The sequence below is a fragment of the Cannabis sativa genome, chromosome 8 (assembly GCF_029168945.1).
Source record: "Cannabis sativa cultivar Pink pepper isolate KNU-18-1 chromosome 8, ASM2916894v1, whole genome shotgun sequence".
In the NCBI taxonomy this organism is placed as follows: Eukaryota; Viridiplantae; Streptophyta; class Magnoliopsida; order Rosales; family Cannabaceae; genus Cannabis; species Cannabis sativa.
In genome coordinates, this window is record NC_083608.1 from 45,862,849 (window position 1) to 45,882,845 (window position 19,997).

Below are 19,997 nucleotides of genomic sequence, written 5' to 3' on the forward strand. Positions count from 1 at the left end.
TAAAAATTAATATTAAAATACATCTTAATAAAAAAATATTATTATTTTTGAATAGAAAATTATTTAAAAAAAAAAAAGTTACCATGAATTTCTCATAAACCAAGAATTCAGTTATATAGGCACACTTTATATAGAATAAATATATTTATATTAGCCCATAATAAACTATACTATGTGTCATACTAAAGATCACTAATAATATGAATTCCCTAAAACTATAACTAACATATATACACAAATATATACAAACACCCTTTTCATATATCATTATCATTCATCTTCTATGTTCAAAAATTTTAATGGAGAGAAGAAGAAGAAGATTCAAACTAAATCTAAGAATAATCTTGTCACTATCACTATTCACTGTCCACACCAAAATTAGTTATCTTATGTCATCATCATATCCTAGATATATTGTATTTATTTATATATAGGACTAGGAAAAAAAATATCATGATGTAATTGTAATCAAAGTTGGAAGATACTTAACGTGAAAATGAAAATGACTTGGTATATATATCAAATTATTTAGGCTCCCAAACATAAATTTTCAGCTTGGGCCTGTACTGGGCCTAATAGAAGGGTTGACAGTTTTGGGCCTATCCAAATACAAAAATTTCTCATTTGGCTGGTTTTAGTCTCCAAAAAAGTGAAAAAAAGAACATTGAAAAATAAAGGCTTAACAAGGCTTTTTTTTTTCTTTTTCTCTTTGACATTATTGACAGTGTTTTTTTTTTCTTTTCTTTTTGGCTTTTCTTTTTAGGCGTGTGACAGTTTTACCAAATTTTCTATTATGATAGCTTTGGTGGGCTTTGATAGGCATGCATGCATGCATCAACGTTTTGTTCTCCACTTCTTCTCACTTTTCATCATCATGATATAGCTTTGCTACTCAACTTTCTAACACTATTATCTGTCCATATTAGAATTAGTAGTAACAATTTGACAGCATTGGTTATCACACCCCAATGTATATATTTATATAAGATTGGATTATTGGCATGGAAGAATAAGTATTTTGCATTCATATCTTTCTCTATATCTTAAGGAATCATTTTGAAAAATAAAATAGTGATGTAGGTTTTAGGCCATCTCCAGGCACCAACACAAAAATATATTGTTATAGACTCTTGTACTCATTCAAATCACAACACTAAAAAAAATTATTGTTATATTAGTTTGTACTATTCTTAAACTTTATATACATATATAAATAATATAATTAGATAAATAAAAAAGAAAAGGGATAAGTGCCACTACATAAATGTAGTCCACTGCATATATTGGACGAATAGTGTTGGGTTGGAGTAGAAATTGGACTATATTCTCAAATTAGATGCTACGTTGGAGATGGCCTTAGGAGTTAGGACCATAAAATAATTTAAATCATCGGTGGTGGTAGCATAGTAAAAACTAGAATTATTCATTACACCACATATTATTTTTAGACCTATTCAAATTCAATCTAATCATATACTGAGATCTCGTTTGGTATGTCGTATTGTATTGTATTGTATTAGTATTATTTAATACAATACTATGTTTAGCATTGACTGGTATTAATAGATTGTGTAAAGTTATAATATATTTTTAATACACTCGACCCCAACACCGACTACGGGTCAGGTCCAAGGTTTAGGTCTGGGTAGGATTGGGGTTTAGGTCCTGGGTTCGGGTCCGGGGTCCAAGATCGGGTTCGAGTCGGATCAGGATTCGAGTCCCGAGTCCGGGTCGAGATCCGAATTCGGGTCTAGGTCCGGGTTCGGATCCGAGTCTGGGTTCGAGTTCGAGTTTGGGTCCAGGTTTCGGGTCCCAGTCTGGGCCCGAGGTCCGGGTCCCGAGTCTTGGGTCTGAGTCCAGGTCCCGAGTCCTGGGTCCGAGTCCGGGTCCAGGTTCGGGTCGAGGTCTGAATTCGGGTCTAGGTCCGAGTTCGGATCCGAGTCTGGGTCCGAGTTCGGGTTTGGGTCCAAGTTTCGGGTCCCAGTCCGGGCACGAGATCCGAGTCCCGAGTCTTGGGTCCGAGTCTAGGTCCCGAAACCTGGGTCCAGGTCCCGAGTCTTGGGTCCGAGTCCGGGTCCAGGTCCGGGTCTGGGTCGGGGTCAGGATTCAAACTGGGTCCCGGATCTGGGTTTGAGATTGGGGTTGACCCCGAATCCCTTGCAAATATTATAGTACAAGTTAATACTAATCATTTGTTATGTATTAACTAATACAACTTACATTGCATTAAAAATTGTGGTCGTAATAATTAATACAATACATTATTTTATCCAAACATAATGTTATTTATTTTTTAATACAATACGACCCTTATATGACGTACCAAACGAGCCCTGAATATTAAATTTTACCATCCGATCTGATCTAATTAATTTCAGTCATCCAATCGATCCAACTTTCATTGGATATTGGATTGGATCGGTTCTATCTATTAAATATATTTTATATATATTTATTGATTTAATTTGGGTTTATTCAATATTTTAGACCTAATTTTTTTGGATCAGATCTAATGCATCTAATATTTTAGGTCCAGTATGTATTGAATTGGTTTGGATCCATCCAATCTATAAAAAAAAAAGAGTAAAATTTTACTGTTAATTTTCATATATATATTAGGTATAACAATATAAAATTTAATTACTCTCATCAAAACTAAATGAAAATACTAATTAGTTCGATTAGATGTCGGATGTATTAGATTTTTGGACACTCTATCTAACATTCGATGCGATCCAATTGGATATTAAAAAAAAAAAAAATTCAATTCGATCCGATCACAATTAAATATATAATGTTTAATGGTCGGTTATCATTGAATTAAATTAATTTATTCACACCCTTAGTAAAAATTGACCTATAAAATAATTTGGATCCTTTGAAGAGTGTCGGCTGTCTCAGTAGGGAAGAATCGTACAATCTTTTCCAATATTGGTGCAATATGAAATAATCCTTTCCAATTTGTCACAACATGAATAATTTCATTATAGTCTATCTCTCTCTCATGGAGACCTATCTTTATTTCAACAAAAAATATTAACCTCCAAGGCCGGTTGTGGTCCTGATTTTAGACCCTATCCCTAACAAGAATAAAAATCATAGACCTAGTTTAGTGGCTAGTGCACTACTTGTACTAAGCTATAAGTGGTAAATCTTCTCTCTATATAAATATAGTGCTAAATTCCAAATAAGAGCATATTCATTGAGCTACTCTTGCCTTTAATAGTTCCACTTTACCATATGGTTGGTAAACCCGTAGTCACTCCGTGACCTCCTCTTATAAATTCTCCAAATAAATATATATACATATGCTTTGAAAAAAAAAAAATTATATAGATAATGACTTGTATCATAAAATCCAATCTTGATTATAAATGAAAAAAAAAAAAAATTCACGTGAAGCCTTTGTGGTAGAATTTTTGTATCATAATCTTTGATTCTTTCACGAGAAAGTTCATTACTGTTTATTCCGTTTTTATTGCAATTTCCATTCAATTTTGACTCTTTTCTTTCACTTGTAACGTAAGAAATTACTTTGTATATTTATGTGTGTGTATACATATAAACGATAACGCCAACCATTATTGACATAATTAGAGAAACAAGTCAAGATTTTGATGAAGTGGGGTTCTTCAAAATCAGTCATTATTTTTTTTATTTTTTTTGAACTTGATAAGGAGACAAAGCTACAACGAAAGAGAAATCCAGCTACTAAGATAGTAATGTCTTTTAATCACATTATTAATATTCATAAAGTCTTTTGGTAAAACTTAATGAGCAAAGGGAAGAAGGAATCCAAGGTAAGTGATAATTCTTACTGCACATATACATATATATAGTACTGGTATGATATGAATATATATAAGATATAATATATAATATATGCACTAGAAATGAGACTTGGGAATCTTTAGTTGATGTTAATATGTATGTATTGTTACGACAGTAAGGGGTTGGTGAAAAAGCCAGAATTATGTACCTTGTAAGGACTGACATTAATGGTAAAAAACTGTGGTGACTGCTACAATAAGGAAAACCAAAGAGAAACTTCTTCCTTGCCGACAAGAAAAAAGTGAAAAATTATAGAATAGATAGAGTACAAGGAACCAAAACTTGAAGCCTTAAATGTCATTCTCACAAGTCAAAGACAAAGTAATACTTCTCCTTTAAAAAAACAACAAATATGTTAAATCAGTAGAAAAATGGTGATGAGTTTTTTGTAGCTTTTACAGCTTGAATTCTCATATGTTCATAATATGTGGAAATTATAGGATCCCTTCCCTGCCTAAACTCTATAATATTTGGAAACCGAAAAAATTATAACAATTACTATGTAGGTACTAAGAATAAACTCGAAGACAACGACAAACACTTAAGAACAAGATATGATGTTTGAGTCTTTTCCGGGTTCGGTTCCTATATAGCAATTGCTATAGCTTGTTGTTCTTCAAATATTGTAGGATTAGGCAAGGTGCCCATTTTCAAAAAGAAGATTATTTAGACCGATAATCGAAATTTAGGGTAGTGAGAACTTGAGATAGAATATAGATTTTGACTAAAAGTTAGTCAAAATGACACCTTATAATATGCTAACTAAGATAGTTAAAAACTACTATATAGGAAAGTTACCTTCTTTTGAAACTCATGGATCCCATGTGTATAAACACTTTACTTTATTGTTAGTGCTTCTGTTCTTAACACATTACCAAAATATGACAGTCAAAAGGTTTAGATTGAAAATATGCTGACTCCTAATATGCTCACAAGCTCTGATGAGTTATCAGTACAACACTTGATATTAATAGTGAGTGGTAAGAGGAAGCTAAAGAAAATTAATGGAGGGTTTAGTAGAGTGAGATTCATAGTGTTTACATCTGCTGAATTCTGACATGGGATATCAAAAACTTGACCAAGGTCAACAAATGAAAATATTATCTTTTTGAAATATACACTAAAGAGATTTATGTTTGTTCAGTCCATTTTCCAGGGTTTCAAAAGAACTTACTATTGGCATAATTAGATGGAGAGTGTTGAGTTTAAATGGTTTCAACTAAGTAAAGGGTCCTTCTCAGTTTGATATAACTCAGTTCTTCCATAGCACAATGACTGTAAAAAGATCCTAGCATCAATAGTTCTACAGACCATGAAGATCATAAAAGAGATGGATAAGAAATCTGCTTGGTCGAAAATGGTTTTTCTTTGAAAGTGAAAACTGTAAGAATGCATGAAACGACACAGCTGAGCTTGTTATGTTATGGGATTATTTTTTTTTTCTTCTTGTGTTAAAAATGCATAAATAAGTAACTAACAAGTATATGAAGTAGTATGAGAAATTTGGAGAAGTATGACTATATAACTCTACGTTTAAAACTTTCACAAACAAACTGAGCAATCACTCCTTTAAGATCTAGAGCATAACAAAAATAATTAAAAGATGCCTTACACTATACTCAACACACCTTTGAATCAAAGAAGTTAAGCTCAAACCGATGATATATGGGCAGTGCACAATTTCACCTGCACAAAGCAACAATCTTCAGTTAATGTTCCTCAACAAATGTAAAGACAATTTCAACAGAAAGGCAAAAAACAAAGAGCACCTGCATATGGAGACATGAGGCCATGCAAAGGAGAAAGAAGAAGAAGAAGAAGGGGCAAACCAAATCCATTTTCTATTGAATTTCTCTCAAGTATCACTATCTCTACCTCTCTCTCTCTTTCTATCTCTCTCTCTCTCTCTTTCTCCTCATATTCTTTCCAATGATACAACACAAAAACCATTAAGAAAATAAAATAAAAAATATATAAAAAAAAACTCAGCCTCCCAACCAAATGCTGGCTCCATAACAATCTTGACATGTCTCCCTCCCAACTCTACTGTCCTGAGCCTTGAGAATCATCCTTAGCAGGAGGTTGCTGATGTTGATGTTGATGCTGATGCTGCTGTTGCTGCTGATGCTGCTGCTGTTGCTGTTGCTGGTGCTGCTGGTGCACTCTAGCCTGACCCATCTGTTGATACATCTGGGACAAAGCTTGAGGATTCAAAACCCCAATATGACCATCCTGAGAAAGCCCAAGTTCCAACCCAGGTAGCTGTTGGTTATTCCCACCCAAAATTGAAGTGAAACTCATAGGACCCATGTTAGTGACTGGTAAGTCAAACCCAGAAAAGCCAATTTTTTGCAGATAATTTGAGCTTTCACTTCCCAAATTTGTAGTTGATGGACCAGAACAAGATGACTGAAATCCAAACCCACTTACATTTGGGGGCCATATCCCCGTGGCCACACCCACATGGGGTCTCCCCAAATTTCCACCAACCATTGCCCAACTGGTCCTACTACTCCCTCCTCCAACTCCTCCTGACCCAATAAGACCTGACCCCCCTAACTCATCAATCTTTTGGTGTAACCCAGCTGAAAGAGAGGCACCCTGTTGTGAAACAGAGCCACCAGCGGCTGCCAAAGCTGAAGCAGGTATAGTCCCGGACCCAGTGGCTGCTATAATCGATGGCTCAGCCTGTTGTAAAAGCCACTGAATAGTCTCACCATCAGATTTATGACCCAATTCTCTGGTCAACTGAAAAATCCTTGCTGCACATAAAGCTGGCATCCTTATCCTTCTTCCTCTTCCTTCAACTTTTGTGTGTCTATCTTTGTTTGAACTCCTCTTTGGTGCTAACTGTTTTTTGCTCTCATCTTTCTCTGCAATCACAATCTGAAAATCTTTGATTTCAGCTGGTTTATTCTCACCCATATTGGTATTATTGGGTTGTTGTTGTTGTTGTTGTTGTGATGATTCTTGTTGTTGTGGGAGGCTCAAGAAGTTGGGGACCTCCTGTGGTTGCTTTGAGCCCTTGGGATCCATGAACAGGGCAACAAAATAGAAATCCCTAAAATAAAAATTGAATTTTTTTGTTTTAAAAAAATGATTTAGGGAAAAAAAATAAAAGGGGTCCTCTTTGATTGAAGAAGGTGACCCTGAAAAGTCCTAAACTTTCATGAGATTTCACTGTTTTCGGCAAGGAATGAAGTGAAAGACAAAAAAACCATAATTAAATATTCAAATATATTAAAATCCCAATGTACCCATGTCAAAAATCAAATAAAAATCAAGTCTTTGTTTTTGATGTTCTTTTACTCTCTTTCTCTCTCTTTCCCTAATTCCTATCTTTTGTTTGTCTTTTTATTTTAACTATATGTAAAATGGGGTTTTGACTAGCCTTGTCTGAAAGCAACTTTAACTGCCAAATTTTCACCTCAATAAACACACACAAAAGCTCATTCCATTCCCATATGGATTCATTCCACCATCATTATACCTCTCCCTATACTACTATACTAATATAAGTAAATAAATAAATCTATAAGGCTATATATATACTCATATTTATTGATGCCATTTCTTTTAAGGAACTCAAAGATGGGCTGAAGTAGATGCTTTTATATTTTGACACCTGGCTGGTTATGATTGGCTGCTGGGAGTTGCTTGTTTCCTACTCTAGGCAAAAGAGCCATGATCCTTGAAAACTCAGATGTGTGTTTTTATGATCATTATCATCAACATCATCATCATATTTATATTATTTTAATCAGAGACAATAAACTAAACAAAATTAAATTAAGGGAATCAGAAACAAGGGTGTGTTTGTATAATTGTATTATAGACCCAGAATGGATGTTGTTTGTGATTTTGCACATAAAGAGGTGTGAGGTATCATATATTTGTGTAAATATTATATATATATGTTTGTATATATAATGAGTAGTGGGACCTTAATAATGGACCTTATTATACTTTGTTGAAGTTTTTATATGCTACTTTGACTCAAAATATACTTATATATATCTATATTATTATTACTTTGCATGATATTAGATTTTGTTCAAGGTTATAAACACTGCATGTGGCTTCTCCTTCCCATATCCCAAATAGGAATAAATAAATTATAAAAAAAATCTTTGAAAATTATATGTTTAATTATATTTTGTTTAGTTAATAGAGTTTCCAATGCCATAAGTTAAGGCTTAATTTTGTTAATGATAGTTTTAGGGAGAGAGAATTGTCAAAGTTAATAATAATAATAATAATAATAATTTATATTATGTCCCTTAAATGTCTCCAATGACAAAAGATGCTCAATTTTAAAAGAAGGGGTACGTTACCCATTATCAAACCGTGTTTATGAAAGTGATATTAATTTTCTGGTCTTATAATTAATGTCAATAATACTATATATAATTTCATTTAATTAATATGCAAAAATTATACTTAATAAGCCTAGTTTACTGACGTAGTTAGGTAATAAGTTGATACATGTACATGTGTGTACCCAATTTTATTTGTATGTGTCAATGGAATTAAGCTTTGGCTTGCAGAGCACAAAGGAAAATGAGAATGGTGAAGGTCAACTATTTGTTGTGAGGAGGAGACATTTCTAATGTCAACTTGATTTGTCATAACCTTGTCCCGCACATAGTGACAGTCAGTAGTCCCGTATCCGTAACGGGAAATATACCGAGTAAGCTGTGCAATCCCACATCGCCTGAGGAAGGTCAAATGGGATGATTCTGAGACTGTGTAGGTATGGGACTACACAGTTGAAGAGAGCTTAAATTGATTGATTGGTACTACGTATCAACAAGGTGCATCTTGTTTTTCGATAACCCATCTCGAAAGAACTCCACAGTGAAGCGTGCTTGACCTGAGACAATTTCAGGATGGGTGACCTCCTGGAAAGTTTTCCCAGGAAGCGTGCGAGTGAGGACAAAGCATGCTGGAAACACTTGTGTTGGTATGTAGGCTCAGTCATCAGTCCATGAAGCAGCCAGAGTGACGTTCTCGTGTATAAGAGCCATTCATTTCGTGGGTGTAAGGGCCCAATAGAGGCTTGAAGCGGGGACGTTATATAGTCATTTGCTTGGGTGACTGATTTGTATCTGGTGTAATATGGTGAGTTGCACCACTATCAACAGAAGTTGATATCCAATAAGGAAGGCTTGCGGATTATTATTGTTTGATTTGCTGAAAGTGATCCATTTGTTGAGGGATCTAGACCTTGAATTATGCTACCAAATCTAGAGTAACACTTGAAATCAAGATGTCCCAATTTTTCACAAATTTGACATATAGGCCTGTTGCCTCAACCTCTACCATTCGAGTAACCACGATCACCATTCATGTTGTAGTTTCCACGATTTCTGGCATTTCTATGATCTTGACTTCTGCTTGAATTAGAGTCATTCCTCATGTTGAGTTGAATGAAATTTTCCTGAACTATGTCAAGATTAGAAGTCGTGTTCTGTTAAAGGTGCATTTCTTAATTTTGTAGCATAAATAAAACCTCATGGAGGGTGAGAGAATCAACACAAGAGGTCAAGAACACAATTATGGATTCATATTTCGTGTCAAGGCCTTCAAGAATGTACATTACAAGATCTTGATCTATTAGAGTGTGGCCAGTAGTTGTGTAACGTCCCCGCTTCAAGCCTCCATTGGGCCCTTACACCCACGGACTAATGGCTTTTATACACGAGTACGGCACTCTGGCTGCTTCATGGACTGATGACTGACCCTACAGACCAACACGAATGTTTTCAGCGTGCTTTGTCCTCACTCACACGCATCCTGGAAAAACTTCCCAGGAGGTCACCCATCCTTGAAATTGCTCCAGGCCAAGCACGCTTAACTGTGGAGTTCTTTCGAGATGGGCTACCGAAAAACAAGATGCACCTTGTTGATATAAGTAGTACCAATCAATCCATTTAAGCTCTCTTCAACTGTGTAGTCCCATACCTACACAGCCTCAGAATCATCCCACTTGACCTTCCCCAGGCGATGTGGGATTGCACTGTTAGGTTATTTTTAGTATTAATTTTAGATTAAGTTTAGTATATTTTTAATTAAGTTTTAATCGTGTTTGGAGCATTTTTACGCTTGTTATCTTTTATTTTTACAGATTTAAAATAGAAGAAGATTAGAAAAATATCAGAGAAAAAGATGGGAAAAAGATAAAAAAATATCATGATATTTAAAATAGAGAAAATTGTGGAAGCCGAAACTTCAAGCCTAAATTCGACGGTTTTCTGATTGAATTTTGGAAAAAGTCAAAACATGAAAGTTCTAGATCTCTCTTTTATCTTTCCGGGACATCTTGAATCGTTCAATTCCGAGCAATATTGAGAGAGTTATGGTCCAAATACTATCAGTGGACGCAGCAGAAAAAAATATCTCGTTTGAGGTTTCCCAAAAATTTAAATTCGAGTGGGAATTTAAATATTGCGTTTTTTCCATATTTTTAGGCCTTCAATGCCTATATAAAGGGAAGAAGGGAGTTGATTTCATCAAGCAATTTTAGAGAGAAAAACAGAGAGAATACAGATGGAAAGTGGAGAGATCAACTGCAATATTGGAGGCATTCTTCAGAGGGTTTTCAGCATTCTTCTCTTCTCTATTTTTATCTCTTTTCTTAAAGTTAATATGTGTGATTGTGCTCTCATGAACATGTGTAGCTAAACACTTTAATTAGGGTTAGATGGATATTGTTTAACATTGTTTATGGTTTTAATATGATTAATTTTCCCCCTAATTTCTATGTATTCTATTTTATTTGTGCTTAATTACTTTTAATTGCCTGATCACCAATTAACTGTCTATGATTTTGATGCGAGATGTGAGACGTGAGTGTCATATATGCTATAGTAAAATAGAATCGAATTTCGATATAGGACGAGAGTACCTATATGGTTTAGATAGCTTATAGGGTTTCTGTGTTTAATGCCTGTTGCATGTTAAATTTATCACGAGAGTAGAAAGTTTGCATGTAATTGAGGTTTATATATCTGAGAAGACTATAAATTACCTTAGTAAACCTGCTATTGCATTGGAATTAATATTAGGGAAATAATCATATTAGACCATATTCAATAGAAACAATTGAAATCGACACCCTAGTTTTTATTAACTTTAAATTTTCTTGTATAATTGTTTCTTACTAGTTTCTTATTCTTAATTCTTTCTTTATTTTTTATTTAACCAAATAGAAGTAAAAGTTTAATTTTAACGTACTTAACTACACTCCCTGTGGGATCGACCTCACTCCTAGTGAGTCTACTACTTTAAACGATACGTACACTTGCGTGTGCAAAAATATCGCAACAAGTTTTTGGCGCCGTTGCCGGGGAGTGATAGTTAATATTATTAAAAATTAAATTTTTTTCTAATTTGGTTTTTCTTTTTAGTTTTAGTATTAATTTTGTTGTTTCAAATTTTTATCTTTTTAATACTAATTTAGTTTTATTTTATTTTACTAATGTTTTATTGATGAGCTTGACCTGCAAGGTAAATCCAGATGCTATACCTTGAGGATTTTGCCCAACAACACAATGAGCCATTCTATTCTGCTTGGAGGAGATTTAAAGAGTATGGAGAGAGATGTTATCCCACTTTCTCAAGTGGGTGTTTTACGTGGCTATTTTATAATGGACTTAATGATGAAACAAAAAGCTGGGTTAATTATGGAGCAGAGGTCACTGGAGCGCCTCTATTAATGAGAGGCTATGGCATAATAGATCTATTGAATAATATGGCAGATTTTGATTACGACTGGCATTGGGATCCATCACTTCAGGGTTGGAGTCACCAATACCCACCTTATTGCCCAAATTCATCTCAACAATCTGAAAAAGAGGAACAACTACTAGCACTTATGCAATCACTTCCAGGAGAGATTAATCGCTTAACTGACATGGTGAGATCCTTATGTGATAATTCAATGGCTCGTGATTCAGAATGTAATAATTCCAATGATGAAAGTTACGAGAGTTATTGCTACAATGAAGAAGGGTCATTAGTTGAGTACAAGGAAGATAATGAGCCTACAATTGAAGATCAAGATCCTTGTGAAGAGGAACTCATTGAATATGAAATCACAAGTGAGGGTATGAATAGCCACGTGGAGAGTGAGCAACAAGAAGAAGGTTTGTTAGATGAAAGAGTAGATACTGTGACATTGGGGGATGAGGAAGAACATGGCATCACTGATTCGACTTCATCAATGATATTGACTAATAAACCACCAATAAATCTATATATTTCATCAACACCATATTACATCCTCTGCGAGCTACGAAAGGCTTCTCCCCAAGCTCATCATCCAAAGTCTTGTGTTGTTGGTACTGACTTTGATTCAAACTCATCACTTGCCAAGCTTGAAGGCAAGTACAACAACAATTTTCAAGTTGTCTTGCATGACGCTTATTATGGGCGTCAACCGCTTATTGATGTGGCACCCAGGTAAGTTTCCTTTCCTTTTTCTTTAATGTCACATTGGGGACAATGTGTCACTTTAGTTTGGGGGGAGCAGTGACTTAATTTTTATTTTGAGTTTTTTTTAAGTTTTATGTCTTTTAATTTTTAGTTTTTAGTTTTTATTGTTTTGAGTCAATTTTCTTAATGTGAGCCAATTTAAAAGTAGGTAGATAGCATGATTTGAAAAGTTCACTTATTTTCGAAAAATCCGTGTGCTTGGTGATATTACATTCTTGACTAATTTCAATTTTGAGCATGGAATCATATTAGGTAATTTGCTAGTAATTGAATTGTTTTATGCATGTTGATTGTGGAATGTGGAAAGTTGTTTGGAAAATTCTAGAACTTGCTTGCTTGCTATTTGAGGCGAAATAATAAATTATGCATGATTAGGAAAGTGATTTAGGCAATTTTTTGGATCGATTGTACCTTTCAAGCCATCCTTGTAATTTTTATCCTAGTTACCTTTTTTTGAGCCTTAACCTATTCTTTGTTTTACACATATTGAGCATAAAAAGATAAACCCATGAATATCCACAATTTGACCCTAATCATACCATAAGTAGATCTTTAGTTTGGGGGAATTTGGATGGGAAGTTTGTTGTATGTGTGTGGAAAAAGTGTGAAAATTGAGAGAATATAATATAAAAAAAAAAAAAAAATTGATTGACAACAACTTGAAAAAAAGGAGAAAAGAAAGAAAAATCTGACAACTAGTGTCAAATCTAGAAAAAAAAAAAGATAAATATAAAGTTGTTGCACCCTTGTTGAAGAATATATCTCATGTAATTAGAAAAAAAGGGTATTGGAATTGTGTGAAAAATATTGTGGGTGACATGATTGGAGAAGCTTATGGTATAGTAAAGCCTAAATGACCATTTCAACTACCTTTACCCTAAGCCTAACATTACAAGCCTAGAAAGACCTTCTGATTCTTGGTTGTGCATTAATCTATATTAGTGGAGAATAGTAAGTATTGCAAGCATATGGAATTTTTGGTTAGTGGATTGATGATTGTAATTGGCATACATAAAGTGGTTTAATTGTTAGTTAATTGCATTCTATGGTTTCATGAGCTAAATGAAAATAAATTGAAATATGTCAAGGGTGTAATTGAAGTGAAATTCTGGATTGTATGTATAAGTGAATTTTTTCATAATCATATTATTGAACCTACTTGAAAATTACTCATGTTTTGGAGATTGACTTGTTTAATGTTTATTTAGTGTTTTACTCGAGGACGAGTAAAAGCTTAGTTTGGGGGAATTTGTTAGGTTATTTTTAGTATTAATTTTAGATTAAGTTTAGTATATTTTTAATTAAGTTTTAATCGTGTTTGGAGCATTTTTACGCTTGTTATCTTTTATTTTTACAGATTTAAAATAGAAGAAGATTAGAAAAATATCAGAGAAAAAGATGGGAAAAAGATAAAAAAATATCATGATATTTAAAATAGAGAAAATTGTGGAAGCCGAAACTTCAAGCCTAAATTCGACGGTTTTCTGATTGAATTTTGGAAAAAGTCAAAACATGAAAGTTCTAGATCTCTCTTTTATCTTTCCGGGACATCTTGAATCGTTCAATTCCGAGCAATATTGAGAGAGTTATGGTCCAAATACTATCAGTGGACGCGAGAAAAAAATATCTCGTTTGAGGTTTCCCAAAAATTTAAATTCGAGTGGGAATTTAAATATTGCGTTTTTTCCATATTTTTAGGCCTTCAATGCCTATATAAAGGGAAGAAGGGAGTTGATTTCATCAAGCAATTTTAGAGAGAAAAACAGAGAGAATACAGATGGAAAGTGGAGAGATCAACTGCAATATTGGAGGCATTCTTCAGAGGGTTTTCAGCATTCTTCTCTTCTCTATTTTTATCTCTTTTCTTAAAGTTAATATGTGTGATTGTGCTCTCATGAACATGTGTAGCTAAACACTTTAATTAGGGTTAGATGGATATTGTTTAACATTGTTTATGGTTTTAATATGATTAATTTTCCCCCTAATTTCTATGTATTCTATTTTATTTGTGCTTAATTACTTTTAATTGCCTGATCACCAATTAACTGTCTATGATTTTGATGCGAGATCTGAGAAGTGAGTGTCAAATATGCTATAGTAGAATAGAACTGAATTTCGATATAGGACGAGAGTACCTATATGGTTTAGATAGCTTATAGGGTTTCTGTGTTTAATGCCTGTTGCATGTTAAATTTATCACGAGAGTAGAAAGTTTGCATGTAATTGAGGTTTATATATCTGAGAAGACTATAAATTACCTTAGTAAACCTGCTATTGCATTGGAATTAATATTAGGGAAATAATCATATTAGACCATATTCAATAGAAACAATTGAAATCGACACCCTAGTTTTTATTAACTTTAAATTTTCTTGTATAATTGTTTCTTACTAGTTTCTTATTCTTAATTCTTTCTTTATTTTTTATTTAACCAAATAGAAGTAAAAGTTTAATTTTAACGTACTTAACTACACTCCCTGTGGGATCGACCTCACTCCTAGTGAGTCTACTACTTTAAACGATACGTACACTTGCGTGTGCAAAAATATCGCAACATGCACAGCTTACCCGGTATTTCCCCTTACGGATCACGGGACTACTGACTGTCACAATCACCCCCCTTACGGGGTCCGACGTCCTCGTCGACCACACTTCCGGCTGGGTCAAGGCTCTGATACCATTTGTAACGTCCCCGCTTCAAGCCTCCATTGGGCCCTTACACCCACGGACTAATGGCTTTTATACACGAGTACGACACTCTGGCTGCTTCATGGACTGATGACTGACCCTACAGACCAACACGAATGTTTTCAGCGTGCTTTGTCCTCACTCACACGCATCCTGGGAAAACTTCCCAAGAGGTCACCCATCCTTGAAATTGCTCCAGGCCAAGCACGCTTAACTGTGGAGTTCTTTCGAGATGGGCTACCGAAAAACAAGATGCACCTTGTTGATATAAGTAGTACCAATCAATCCATTTAAGCTCTCTTCAACTGTGTAGTCCCATACCTACACAACCTCAGAATCATCCCACTTGACCTTCCCCAGGCGATGTGGGATTGCACAGCTTACCCGGTATTTCCCCTTACGGATCACGGGACTACTGACTGTCACAAGTTGACAGCTCTAAGATTCTTCATCTTTAGGATGTATTCATTCACGAACATAGATCCTTTCTTCAAGCTTTAGATATGAAGACGAAGTTGTAGCAGTCTAGCTCTTGATTGTGTAGCAAATAGGTTGGCGAAGACACTCCAAATCTCAGAAGTAGAATTGCATTAGAAAACATGTCCCATCATCGACTTTGAATAAGAGAATTCATGAGACAACTCATGAGAAAGACATCGTGTGGCCAGTACTTGAACTCCCAATTGATCATGACAACGTCTAGAAGAAATCTTGGAGGTTGAGGAGTAGTTCTGAGAAGAATTCCTTTAAGGTTGTGTGCGCACGCAGCTGGTGGAATGATGGATTGCCAGAATGAAAAATTGTTCTGATCGAGACGAATTGTGATCGAAGGAAGATTGTTGTTGAATGGATACTGAAGCATGATTTTGATCTTAAGGTTGTGTCGTACAATTATTGTTGACCGGGACCAGACCGGCCCGTTCTGCCATAAGTACCTCCATATTCTGATGAGTGGGGTTTGACAATGAGTTTGAGTCAATGATTGAAAACTTCCTTTTCTCGATCTTGATTCGAGTAGAAATTCAAGAATTGCGTTCTTTGTTGAATCAGAGGGACTCGAATTCAAACTGGATTTAGAGAACTACTTAGCTTGGATACCATATGATTATGTACTGTATGAGCAGGCCCAGCAAAACCCTTGTATAGCTTCTTCAATTTCGCGATAAAGAGAAATATGACCAACAGTAGTTCTCTGAGACCAAGTTAATTCAAGTTTTGGCTTGCAACTAATTAGCACAAAGAAAAATGAGAATGGTGAAATAAAATAAAAAAAGATGAAGTGAATGAAATGTGCTCAAACTCTTGAACTGAGTTGAGACCTTTATTTATAAAAAGAACATTAGCTAAAGATTATAAGAAGCTACTAAGTAATTTTGTTAGAGCTGAATAGCAAGAAAGACAATTACTAATTGTAACTAATTAATCAAGGTGTTTAAATGAACTCAAAGTTTAGGCTAGTACATAGTGTATTCTAACAATATGACACTTGAAATAAATCACTACATGAAGGGCAATAATTATATATACTTTTAATTTGTAAATTTATAAATATTTTGTTGGTTGATGAATTAATTCCAAGTTTTCCTTTCTCTTTTCTTCATATTGAAGTGGTAAGCGTCAATTCTATCTTTATGCTTTTTTGGAGACAAAATCCCTTTGCCCATGTTCTAAATATAAATATATGTCAACAAAAACACAGTATTGATATAAAGGTTTACAGCAAAACCAACAAAGGTTTTGTTTGGAAATATTTACTTTATTTTTCTTTTCCTTTTGAAAAAGAATAGAGGGAAATTAATAAGGAAAAATTAATACTTGTTTATATTACACAATATATATGATCATATTCATATATATATAAGTAATAAAACCATATATATTATGATCAGTAATATTAAGAATCATATAAGTCCTAGATAAAAGTACCACATATCTTAATTATAGCCAATTTTAAATTCATTATTAACTATTGTTTTTCCTAAATTTCATTTATATGTACAAATATATAAACAATACACGAATGAACTTTTTACTAATCAATGATAAAATTTATTTATATATGTTTCATATGTATATATATATATATGTATATATATATCAAGCTTGAGAAAGTATGCTAGATCAAGTCATGAATCATCACCATCACTTTATATTTTGGTGAATAAATTAGAAAAAGTTACAACACTTAATCATTAACGAATCTCAAGATGGAGACCAATTTGTGGTGGTGTTGGATCTAAGACAAAATATATAATGTATTATATATGCAATATATGATCTTGTGATCTAAGAATTTATAATTAATAACTATATATATGTATATAGTTGAATAATTATATATAGTGGAGTAAAAAAATATTGTGAGTAGTTGGTTATTTAATATTGGTCCAAAGTTGCTTTAGTTATTCAAAAGTTTATAAGTTGGTATGATCATTAATTATGATATGTCCACTTTTCACTATGTTGAATATCACAATTACTAAAGATTAATCTACTTAATTATATATGGAATTAATGATCATTTTAATTAACTTGGCGAAAATCACTCACATCAATGAATCATCCTCAAACCCAAAAATATAGTTCTACAATTTCATATTATATAAACGTGTTCACAAAGGAAAGTTTATTTATTATTAGCTAGCTAGAACTTTCTAAAGAAGGTGTGTTAATAATTAAATAATAGTACAATATTATATCAAATTCTTCTCATTCTTTTTCTTCTTTGAATTTTTTGTTATGCCGTTTTAAGCTAGAAAAACCAATTATAATTTGGCATGATATATTATATGATGGGGAATGAAATGAATAATATGAATGGCTATATATATATTAAATAGTAGAGATTATATATATATATATATATATATGAATATATGTATATATGTGTGTTGGTGATTGAATTGGTAGTCACAAATGTTTCCCACCATGGAGACAAGAGAGGTCCCTCTTTCAAAGTTAGCTGTTGCCTTTCCTCTCATGCATATATATATATATATACTAACCCTAACCCTAGCTCACATCAAAAAATTCAAACTTTGAAAAATAAATAAAAAAGATGCATATGTATATATGTACGTGTTTGCTTTCATATGGGGTTTTTCAAAGACTTATATGAGAAACAAGCTTTTTTTTTCTTTCTTTCTTATTTTCACATATATATGTTAACAACAAAGTAATTATATTTTCCACGTACTTATATTCTTATTAAATATATATTAATGAGGTTTGTAGCGTCTTCTTCAAGTAAAAGAAAGAAAGAAAAAATTAAAGAGACTATTATTTACTTTATAGCTTCTTGTGTGATGATATGTTTGTCTTTAATCATTTAAGTCATTCTCCAACTTCTATCTATATCTATAGTATTGATCATTCTCAACATATATAAATATATATATATAAAAAAAAAAAATATACTCTTGATTATATATATGGCTATAATAAGGATGTATATTCATATATAAGACTTGAAAGCTCTATATGATGAGTTTGAGTTTATAAGGCATTATATTATATCCCAAATATATGTATAAATTAATATATACAATGTTGATTTTTCTCAAGGATTACCCAATAATTAACAAGCTTGACCCTTCATTTATTGTTAGTATTAATTTCTCTATGAGAACTCTTATCTCTTATATATATTATATATATTATTAATATAAGACAAAACAATAAGGTACTATACTATTCATTTGGAGAGGTATATATATCAAGAATTCAAATTGAACCTTATTTTCTAGAGAACTCTATATAATATACATTTATATATATATGCAAAAACATTATAATTTAAATATCAATCTTTTGCATGCAATTAATTCGATTACTTTAGATCGATCAAATTCTATATATACATGAATATATATATATATATTTATATTAGGGGCGGACCCACCTTCTAGCGAGGGGGGCAGTCGCCCCCCCTGAAAAAAAAAATCGAGATAAAAATGTATATGTATTTTAATTAGTTACAACATATATTTGTATTAAAAGATGATATTTATAGACATAATAGTAACCTTGGTGTAATGGTTAAGGTAGTTGGTAAATAGGTTAGAGGGTAAAGGTTCAAACCCCACTAATTACACTTTATATATTTTTTTTAAAATTTATTTACGCCCCCCCTCACTTTAAATTCTGGGTCCGCCACTTATATATGTATATATATCTACATGTATATAATTAAATATATAAATATATATATATAATAGCTAGCTATAGTTATGTACTTCACATATTAATTTTTTTTTTTTTGAAAGCCATGTTAATTAATTTAGATGTACATATTTCTCAAATTCATGAAATAATTAAAAAAAACAGTAGTTTATTAATAGAAAACTACTCATATTATATTTACATTTTTCTTTTCATAAATGAAAACAAAGATTTTGATTTTGAAAAGTATTCATTTGGCAGCAAGTATTTTGGATCTATATACTACACAGTACACAAATATAAATATAAATTAATTAATTTTTATCTTAAAACTTTAATTTTCTTTATTAATATATATGGACTCCAATTCATAAAAGTATTAGTAGAAAAAATCTATCTTCTGTACTTGCTGTGTATATATATTGAATTGGATATGATTTTAATTTTTAAAAGTTTATTATTTTCTCCTGAAAAAGATTGGACAAGTAGTATTTAAGTAGTTTGTATTATATATGTTTGTGTGTAGAAAATAATTAAAAAAAAAAGAGGATATATATATATATAGTCCCACCAACACAATAAATATAAGAGCCACACACAGACACAGAGAGTTCCAATAAAGCCAGAATCTGTAACTGTAACCGATCAAATTTGCTCACTCCTTTTGATAAGATAGAATAGAACTCATCTCTCTCAATAATTATCCATATTATTATGTCACCTCTATTTTGTTTATATATATATATATGTCTATTCTATATAAAGTGTGTTTATATAATTGAAATTCTTGATTTATGAGAAATTCATGGGTGAATTTATTA

The 19,997-nt window shown here is 32.7% G+C and overlaps 1 protein-coding gene across 1 annotated transcript; it reads right to left on the bottom strand.

Moving 5' to 3' along the window:
* Positions 1-5,333: 5,333 nt before the first annotated feature.
* Positions 5,334-7,701, bottom strand: LOC115699632 (transcription factor TCP20). The gene is made up of 2 exons (XM_030627136.2): positions 5,601-7,701; positions 5,334-5,517 (listed from the first exon to the last, which is right to left on the bottom strand). The coding sequence occupies exon 1, from the start codon at positions 6,865-6,867 to the stop codon at positions 5,875-5,877; it is 993 nt and encodes a 330-aa protein (XP_030482996.2). The 5' UTR covers positions 6,868-7,701; the 3' UTR covers positions 5,334-5,517; positions 5,601-5,874.
* Positions 7,702-19,997: the final 12,296 nt, after the last annotated feature.